General features: G+C 37.3%; 1 protein-coding gene across 36 annotated transcripts in view; it reads right to left on the bottom strand.

The window, feature by feature from the left end:
• The window catches only part of NRXN3 (neurexin 3), a 1,583,151-nt gene that overhangs the window by 790,321 nt on the left and 782,118 nt on the right, over nt 1–10,712 (bottom strand). For all 36 annotated transcript variants that reach the window (XR_005791087.1, XR_005791088.1, XR_005791089.1 and 33 more), the window contains one exon: nt 9,562–9,681. Coding sequence is in view for 33 of the 36 variants with exons in the window: in XM_040477865.1 (XP_040333799.1) it covers nt 9,562–9,681 (120 nt within the window). In the remaining 3 variants the exon portion in view is untranslated. The remainder of the gene's footprint in view (nt 1–9,561; nt 9,682–10,712) is intronic.

The following is a 10,712-nucleotide window of genomic DNA, read 5'->3' as shown; positions in this document are numbered from 1 at the left end:
GAAGGAAGGAAGGAAGGAAGGAAGGAAGGAAGGAAGGAAGGAAGGAACATTCCATGTAGGTAGAGAAAACAGAAACAAAAGATCGCATCGTATATGAGTCTATTGATACACACTCAGGAAGAGACAAAGCTCATAGATGCTGACACAAATTAGAAGAGCAGTCCCTTTTGAGAACGGGAATGATAAGAGGGGCACAAGGGAACTCTGGAGGAAGATGGAACTGTCCTTTATCTCAACTAGGGCGCTAGTTACATGGTTGTAAATATTTGTCATCATGCACTTAAGATCCATGTGTTTTGCTGAATGCAAATTTTACGCTCAATCACAAAATGCACTCCACCCTGAAAAAAACAGGGAAGGAAACCAAATTATACTTATTACCTTTATTTTACAAGAGAAAATAGTTTACATATTTTTTGCCTTTGCATGTAAATAAAAATACATATCGAAATAAATGTAGGAAATTATAAGTCTATATTGAAAAATACATGAAAATTGTACCTGTATGTGACTAACAAGGTAATATAAAATTATCTTCTGTGAACCAATAGGCTCTCAGTGGATTATTGCCATCACCATCAATAAGTAACTAGCCAGGCACACCAGAAATAAATGGGCTGTAATTAAACATAAGTAATAAAATTGGCCTACGAATACAGCATCCTGAAGATGGCTGAAATGAAATTAGTGATGTTACAGATTCCAACAACTCACAATAATGTTTGGTAACTGATAGGACCCTGAGTCGTGGACACTATTTCTCTTTGAACCATAGGTCCAAGTATCAGCTGAGATTTGCAGAAATTAATGTTTTACCTGTGAGTCTCAGCTCATTTTCAAGGAGAGTTATACAACACAAAAGCTGCCATTAGTCCTGGCTCTCACTGAGTAGTTTCTGTATTAAAATCAGCAATACAAGAGATTCTGTGTTACAAAATTGTCCCTTCCTGATATCAAGGGAAATCATAAATGAGTGATTCCCAAGGACAACAAGCTAAAACCCACATCTATCAAACTGCTTTCAAGAATACCAGCACCATGATCCTTTCTCTTAGAAGACCCTGGGAATAAATGCCATCTCCTGACATCCTTTTAGCTACATTAAATATCTGTGGGTTCAGGAATCAAAACCAGATGCAAAGAAGTAACTTAAAGGCATTACCTTAGGTCCTGCTGGCTCATGAATGCTTCTCTTTATCCGTCTTACCTTCTGGATCTTGCCTCCTACGGCACCAGGCTGCTCCTCCAGCCTTAGTGACTTCTCTGGACTCAGCCCCTGCCTGCCCAGACCTACCAAACTTGCAAAATGGCACTTTGATGGAACTTCTGATCTTATTACACCAGCAGATCAATCCTAATGAAGCCTTTATTTAAAATGAAGTAAAAAAGTTTTAAGACACGTCCCTCTTACCAAATAACAATGTAAATACTAAAAATTACAATGTAATGGATGCAACAGAAGTAGTCAAGCTCCATGGCTAAGGTAATCTAAATCCCTATGGGTTCAGATGTATTCTCTTTAAGAAGCTTTCCTTGAGGAATTCAGAGATGTCAGCTGTCCAGAGCTCAGATTTCACAGTCAGACAAATAAAACTGAGTCCTTGTCCCCCTACCTAATGGTTTTATGGCCTTGAGCAGATCACTTGACTTCTTCATGTCTCAGCTCCTTCATCCGTAAAACCGGGATCATAATAGTATCTACTTTCTACGGTTGTTAAGATGACAAGATGACACAACAAATTCAGCACAGTGTTTGCTACCCAGGTAGTTAAATGGTTAAAAAATAAAAGGTAATTGTGTATGTGAGAGGTATTCAAGGTAAAGAAAAAGGATTTGAAATTGAATAGATCATACTACTGTTATTAAAAATCATCCAAAATTGGGGCACCTGGGTGGCGCAGTCGGTTAAGCGTCCGACTTCAGCCAGGTCACGATCTCGCGGTCCGTGAGTTCGAGCCCCGCGTCGGGCTCTGGGCTGATGGCTCGGAGCCTGGAGCCTGTTTCCGATCCTGTGTCTCCCTCTCTCTCTGCCCCTCCCCCGTTCATGCTGTGTCTCTCTCTGTCCCAAAAATAAATAAACGTTGAAAAAAAAATTAAAAAAAAAAAAATCATCCAAAATTTAGGAAAAAAGCCAAGAGTTACACATCCCTTCAATGTTATAGAAGGACCTTGTTTAATAAGACCACCTATGAAATACATACTTCTATGGGAAAATGTATCTGTGTTTGACAGTGATATTTATGATTAATTGGGCCCCAAACTCTGTGAGATGATTAGGCTGTCAGTTTTTGTTCAATTAAGATATAATGGTAGGTAGAGAAGATAACACCAAAGGCTAAGGGTTTTTTCCCTATGAGACATTCACCAGTTTTATACTTAATCTAAATATTTCATATTTTTTAATGCCTATCAATATCCTGTTCTTCAAATATTCTTTTGCCACAGTGTTTACATTTTTACCATCTTGTTATTTTTCCCACAAAGGAGTTAAATAAATTTGGCACATATTCATTCTGTATTTTTAGGAGAGTTACGTTTTTAACTTCATGAAAATCATATTTGTATGAGTCAAGTTTTTAACTTTTGAAAATTATATCAAAGAATAGGCAAGAGTTCTAGATAGGCTATGACCTTCATAATTATAAATTCACTTCATCTTCACAACATTTCTGTGAGATAGGACCTATAAATATCCACATTGGGGGGATACAAAGGAATTAATTAATTCATTCCAAAGTAATAGAGCTATTAAGTGACAGGATCATGATTTTTTTTTAAAGTAGGTTCCATGCCCAGTGCAGACCCCAGGCCCAGTGCAGAATCCAACACAGAACTTGAACTAACAACCCTAAGATCAAGACCTAACCTACAATCAAGAGCCGGATGCTTAACTGACTGAGCCACCCCAATGCCCCCGGAGTCATGATTTTAACACAGGCCATCCAATCCACATCAGACGTCTCATTCACTATGCCATATGACATATGTGGAGATTGCAATAAAGTAAAACAATGGAAATAAGAAGATCTAGATCAACAGAGAACAAAAATATAAATATTTGGGGATATGGGGAGATATTCTAATTCTAATTCTGTAAGATCTAACAATATTATAACTAAAAAGCCTTATCTTAGTATTAACGCAGAAATATCTAAAGTGTTCAAAATTCTATAATATAATCAAATTAACAACCAGGAACACAGAACTTCTCTTTTTCCCACCCTACATTCTTATTGGGGTGTCTATAAAGACTTGACCACCTGGTATTTTAAGCATTCTAGTAATTAGTGATGTTAAGCCATTATTATTTCTAATAACGACAAGGTGGTAGCAAATCTAATAAGAATGTGAGCTTTAATGTCGTATAAACCTGGATTCAAGTCCTCACTCAGCTATTTCTTGTGTGACCTCAGTATTCCCATTGTTAAAATCAGGACAATAGCATTTCTTCGGGTCTTTGATGATTAAAGGGATGACATCTTTATAAAGGTCCTCATAGAGTGTCAGGAACATATAAGGACTTGACAAATGTCAAATATTATTAGTTACAATAAAAACTATCACTACTTCTATTTATTAAGTGCTATCATACTCCCTGTGCTGTATCAAAGCTTCAAGAGGTTAAGTGACAAACTCAATGTCAGTGTTAAGAGTGAGCATTGGCATTTAAAGGACTTTGACTGTAAAGCTAATTAAGTTAATGGCTATGCTCCCTTTTATAATTTAATAAGTTATATACATTACAAGTCAACTTTTAAAATTTTTAGTTCATTTTAATTACATTTCTAAGATAAATGTCCAACAATGGTTCCATGAAAAAAAGATTTGGCCCAATTAGTTCTCATCCAGGACTCAACATGGAGAGTTCTGTCCCAAAGAAATGAGCACCATAATGTACTAAAGGAAATGAGAAAATCTAATAATTTTTATACTTTGAAAAATGTATACCATGCAATGTTAAACGCAATAAGGCAGAGCACAAACTTTATATAGAATGTGATCTTAACCATCCAAATGCTTAGAAAAAAGAACGGAAGGAAACAGCCAGAATGTTAGCACTGGCTATAGCCTGCCCCTGCCCCTCCCTCCCACCCTCTCTCTCTCTATCTCTCTGTCTCTCTCTCTGTCTCTCTCTCTCTGCTTGCTGGAATGATGTTTTTCCTTTCTGACCTTCTTTCTTACCATATATGCTTACGAAGGACTTAACGGATTTTTCAAAACTCATCTGTCGATTAAAAATTTCTTAATAACAGCAGCTCTTCTTGGAGTCTCAAACCCAGGGACAGTTGATGCCTCTCCACTTTATGAGCCCTCACTACATATGATTTATATTTCTACTGAAGCACCTCCATGTGCATCATCCCCCATTAGAATGTAATGTCTTTGAGAACAGGAATGTATCTTATTCATGATCATTATCTGCAAATAAGACATGTCTGGTGAGTGAACGAATGAATAAATGATAAAGTGTCCTAAGCATCAAATAACAATCTTAATAATGAACTTCTCAGACATGGCCTATTTACTGGACAGGCAGAGGCTGAAAACACAGGTAGGCATTAAACACATGACTGAAAACACAGACACACTGTAGTCTTTTACTTTGAGAATTATCACTGTACAAATAACAACCCAGATCCATAACTAAGGCCAGTGTATCTATATGGACCCAAGAGACAGAATTAACATACACATGTCTGTCATCTTGTTTGTACACTAAGTAATGCATATATTGCTCATTTTTTTTCTAAAGCCTGAAAGGGAAATGTGTTTTTAACAGATTTAATCAATACACCAACCTACATTAAAAAAAAAAAAAAACCCACACAATAAATAAAAAGCAAAAGGCCAATCAATAGCCAACAGTGCAGCTTAACAGCCACTCCAGCAGAAAACTATCTGAAAAGGCGCTTCACACTCCACTGTCTGCACGATCCACAGCTGCTTGCTATTGATTTGTTGCAAGCAAAGAACATCTATTATAACATGCCAGTGTGAACCTAGCAATTTCTCCAACAAGTAGCCCACAATGTAAGACTAGCAATGTAGCACAGGTAGCTGGCTGCTGGGGGTGGGCTGAGGACCCACATTTCTTTATCCCCCAAAGCCATTATAAACATCTGATTTCTAAATCCAGTACCTCGCTGTGTTTTAAGCACTCACATGCCACAGACTGTTCCACATTCACTTTTCCAGGACACTGAAGCAATAATGAGACCCCAGAATTTTATACAACTGAAACTAGTTAGCATAAACATGCCTCAAGGTAACTTTGGTGGTAAGGACTGATGTGAAGTATTTAAAACCGCTGTTTTCATAAGGTCCCCAGAATGCCAATGCTTTTGTATATGTGTGGGTACGTGCCAGTGAGCTGGATTTTGTGCAACATTTTGTGGTGTTGTGTAGAGAGGAACTCAACAATAGGTTGCACTGCCCACATTACAGGAGAGGGATTCTGGATTTGTCCAATGGGGTGATGGCTACAACATACTGAAACCTCCCAGGCTCTTAGTCCCGATTTTAAATACCAGTAAGAACCCAATATCCAAAATGAATATCCCTACAAGAACCTTTGTAAGGCTCCATTTCTTTTGTTTTTCTTAAAATGTAGCCCCAACATTGTGTCATTAAGTGGGCATTCAGGTGGTATGCACCCTGTGAGAAGTCAGCCCTCTCTGTTTTGAATTTTTTAGAATGAAGATTATCTTTGGATAATGCCATTTCTTGTCCTTCCGTAGATCTTAGTGGATCCTACAAGAACTCAAAATTACTTTTGGGATGATTTTGCCCATTATAGTTTTAAATCAGCCCTAAAGTCACCTAAAGGAAACTCCCTGTGATTTTGCTATTACATAAAATGGTAGAAGATCCTATCTTAAAACTATATAAGACAATTAGTAAATCGATTATGCCTGGGTTTCCAATCAGATGATTTTTATTTTCTATCCAATACAACAGTGTCACTCTTCCACAAGGTAATCAGCCATGGAGAATACACACCACACCTCCAGAATCACTGTATCAGCTTTGAACACTGTAAGACTAAACCTGAAATTCACCCCACTGCCTCCATCAACCCACCATGCTCTCATAGAACATGATGGAATAAAGTCAAACCCATCCATGCTAGGTCTACTCATACTAAATGAGATACAGTTTCTAAATGTAAACTCTACTCATGGGGGTGATACCTATGTGATAGCACCTCAAAGTTGTCAAGCAAACACTCAATTTGGCAAACAGGCAAGAAAAACCAAAGGTTATAAATGAAGGAATCAATGCTAGAAAAAATGTGGAAAACCCTAAAACGCAAACATTTCTTTAGGAACTCACAAATCATGCTCAGATATAAGTAATTTTTTCTATCCATGATGAATTGAACTAAACCCTTTATTTTGAAAAAATATCAAAACCTAGCATTTTCCTATTAAACAAGCTTCTATTCTTGGATGTGCAGTAAGAAATTGAGATGTTTTCATTTCCATTAACTGATATCAATCTGCTATCCTGAAAAATATCTCATGGAAAATGAGAGATCCAAACCTTCTCCCCATCCCCCCAAATTATCTTTTGCCATTAGACAGAATCCTTAACCAACCACAGGGGCCTATGACAGCATTGTAGGAAATTCAAGGTATTTTAGATATATGCAACATTCTATAGAATACACTACTCCTAAAAACTGGGTAAAGGTCAGATTTCCTTCATGACATTCCAACTGTAATATGATGCTCTATTTCTGTTTGTGAGGTCAAATGCAGGCCACCTTGAAATACATGTTACCAAAGCAATCACTGATGGCCTCTGTGTTCTTCCACACCAGACTCAATCCTGCTTTTCTCTACATTCCTTCTTCTTCATCATCCCTCTTCTTCCATTCACTTATTTTATCTTTTCCCCTTTCTTTTCAATTTTCCCCACGGCCTTCACCAATGATAAGCATGAGTTCTGTTCAAATCTGCTGATGATACTGAATGAAGGCTTATATCCTGATACAAGCTAAGCTACCAAGAATTTGCTAACACAAGCCCAGAGAATATCAAACAGGTAACTTAATTTTGAAGATGTTTGTGAGATAAAGCAGCATAGCATAACTCTAAAGGTCAAGGTTGATATAGAAAGTAAGGATCTATGATGTAAAGAGGTAAGGTTGACTTTTTAGGTGAAACAAATTGGCTCTGATGCTAGTTCCAAAGAAAGAAATTCCCCCCAATATTTTATATCACTGGATATAGAGACACCCAATGTATAATTTTAAGCAACCTTAAATGTCAATCATTGGATACGGAGACATCCATTGTACAAACCAACACTATGATGCATGTGGTTGGTTTTATTAAAAATTTATTTCTGCGCTTTATAGTAATATCCAGTATATCTAAATTCTGTATATCCCTTACATTCTGCCATCAAAATGTACTTGTTCACATTTCTATATAGTCATCTAATCACAGAAGCCCTGGTCTGCTCTCAAGAGCAGACCAGGTGAGCAGTTTCTTTTAATGACTTGGGCTCAGAGGTCTTCTACAATAAAAAAATTCAACTCACTTGTTTGCAGAATACAATCCAGAATACATTACCCTAGGCCTGGGTATCTCACATACGGTTTTGAAGGATAAGGTGCTGCTGCCACAAAAAAAAAAGCTGACCATTTCCCCCGTTCTAGTACTTCATTATACACTGACAAACTGAGTCAGATAGTGCAACCAGTCTTCATTCTGGACTGAGACACAATGGGCTCTTTATAAAGTCAGAAAAAAACATCACAGAAAGCTAGAAAGAATCCTAGTTGATTTTTAGCAGAAAACCATGCCTGGGACTGGGCGGCAGAAAGAAGTTTGTCAATGAGAAAAACATGTATACATACCTTCTGAAGAGTGTGCGTTTTCATTGCAGTTAGAGTAACTTACCTTTCTGTCTTTTCTATTTGTAGTCTCGTCCTGACTTTTTTCTACCAGGAGTGCTTTGTATTTATGATATGGAATAAACTTGGGAGGATAAAAAAGCATTATACCACCATTTAGGATAAAGAGCTCTCCTAATGAGTCCTATGCAGGCAAACTGGAGGAAAAATAAAGAGCATACAGCACCATTCCCCAGATATTCTGGATGGGTCCATAACTGCCTATTTCTGAGTTAAACAGTATTTCCAAATTATCAATGTGGACACAGGACTTTCAATAATACCAAGTACTTGGAAAAGAACAATCTGATGTCAAACTTTCTGTAAATACTGTGCCTTGTGCTTTACAGATAGAGAGCCATATGCTTACAGTTAGAGGAATGAGAATCAAATATTTTTCTCTCTACATCGATAGAGTCCCCACTTGTTTCTCCAGGTATATCTTAAGAGACTGATGAAGCATATGAAGATAAAAAGCTATGAGAAATATGGGAAACAGAACAAGAGGCAACCACACACATGAAAAAATAAAAGTTGAGAAATAAGTATTCAAGGAAAACCAAATAAATATATAATCAGTATAATCAGTGCCTGCTCCCACCTAGGCAACCATAATATGACTTTAGTATTTGCTCAGATAACACCATGCGTCTTTTTTTTTTTTTAATAAAACCAAGAGGCCACTGACTACAAGTTCAGATTGTAAACTAAACTCCTACCCTGAAGGCTACGTTTAGAAAATCTGAAGATTAGCAGGACCCACTAGGTCAGGGCTTTCAACACATCTCTTTGCAATAGGTATTCAGAAAATTCAGCTGTTTGCTCATCTTTAAAAATAGCCATGTCAGGAAAATAACACAAAAAGGAAGTGAAAACACAGACTATAGATTCCCACAGTATTGAAGTATCTCCACCATCAATTCTAGAATCAACTTCATGAAATCAGTCTTCTAGAATTAAATCAGCTCATGCGCCTGAGGCATTGCTAGTGCTCAAGATAACAACTAGCCCTCCTCCAATATGAACCACATTCACAGATACATACATATAAGTATACTCACAAAATAGAAATCATACATAAACAGAATTACTACGTATATATAAACCAAATAGATATTAATAAACTTAGCCAGAGGAAATTTCTGACATTTGCAAAACCCCTGAGAATGCTTTAAACATCTCTAGTTAGAAAAAAATAATAAACTCTGAACATTTTCATCATTTGGAAAATCTAAGAAATTCTCTAAACTCAGAATTTTGAAGAAAATAGCTACATTCCTTAAACATCCTCTGAATTCTAGACAATGCAAATGGGAAAGTCTCAAAATTGTTATCCAGATGACTTAATTAATGGAAATTAAACTGCTTAGAGCAAAAATACTGGCTGAATTGTTTTTTGCTGCTCAGCCACACACAATCTAATCTAAAGAAGAAACATAGGGAGTAGGCAAATGGGAAAACATCCAGTAATGTTGAGCAAGAAATGTCTCTTTGCTCTTCCATTAAGAGCACCAGTCCTTTCTTTTCCAAGTTTCTGGAGGAGGAAGTTGCTTACAAATATTTCAGAAGAGCCATCCTTTTACATATTGCCCCTTAAGGTATCTCCAAACCTCTAAATTCTGCAAAAAAAATCACAAGTATAAAAAGGTTGGACTCACGATCATTGCACTGGTTTCCAGAATACGATGTCATGGAACAGTCGCAGGTGAAGCCTTCCCACTGCTGCATGCAGACCCCCTGGTTGGCACATGAATCTTCCTGGCAGGTGGTACTTGGTCCTAGTAATTCATAAGAAGAGGGGAAGAGAAGAGAAAAGGAGAGAGAAGTGTTAATAATAAGCCAAATTCAAAGGAATCACTTGAATTTGCTACTCTCATGCCCCCAAACACTCAAAACCACAACCGCCAAAAATTTCAACTCTATATCATGCAACAAGAGTCAGTATGTACAAAAGACTACAGAAATACACACTTAGCCACAAACTATCAACAGTTACACACATAAGGGAGAGGGCTGAACACACTGTTCTCTCTTAGGCAGACTTTGCAAAAGAGCTTCATCTCTACCATCCAACTAGAAAGATACTTCATTTGGAGCATGGTCTAACTGTATCATGATAAAGCAGAAACATTTATTCCCATCACTCTTATGAATTAAGGAATAAGAGTCCCTAAAGTTTACTCTATGACATTAAAAAATGTTTGATGATATGAAGAGGAGGAGAAAAGTGCAGCCAACATGTATTGGTGCTTTGTAGGTGGTAAGTACTGGGTACTAAGCACTTTGTCTACAGTATCTTATTACGCTCTCCAGTGACACGAAGAGGTAAGTAATTATGACCATCCATTTCACAGATTAAAAGAAAAAAAAAAAAAAAAACTAAGCTCATACAAGTGATATAATTTACCTAAGGTCACATATTAGGTAATGAAAAGACCCTGATGTCCAACTTAGGTTAACTATCTCTGAGACCCAAGCTCTTAACTACATTAATTGTTTTTAAAGGGTTACTTCTCAGACCATCACCTGGGAAGTTTTTAGAAATACATATTATTGGGCCCCAGACCTACTGAATTAGAAACCTAGGAAACAGGTATAAATTTGTGTTTGCACAAGCTTTCAGGAAATTGTGAAACAGCCTAAAATTTGAAAACCAGTATACTGCATCATGCCACTGCTACAGGTTTATAAGAAAGTGTATTCAAGCTCTGGGCTGATGGCTCAGAGCCTGGAGCCTGTTTCCGATTCTGTGTCTCCCTCTCTCTCTGCCCCTCCCCTGTTCATGCTCTGTCTCTCTCTGTCCCAAAAA

Source organism: Herpailurus yagouaroundi, unplaced genomic scaffold, assembly GCF_014898765.1.
Source record: "Herpailurus yagouaroundi ecotype Mexico unplaced genomic scaffold, PumYag 141, whole genome shotgun sequence".
NCBI lineage: Eukaryota > Metazoa > Chordata > Mammalia > Carnivora > Felidae > Herpailurus > Herpailurus yagouaroundi.
This window is presented reverse-complemented; position numbering and strand designations above follow the sequence as displayed.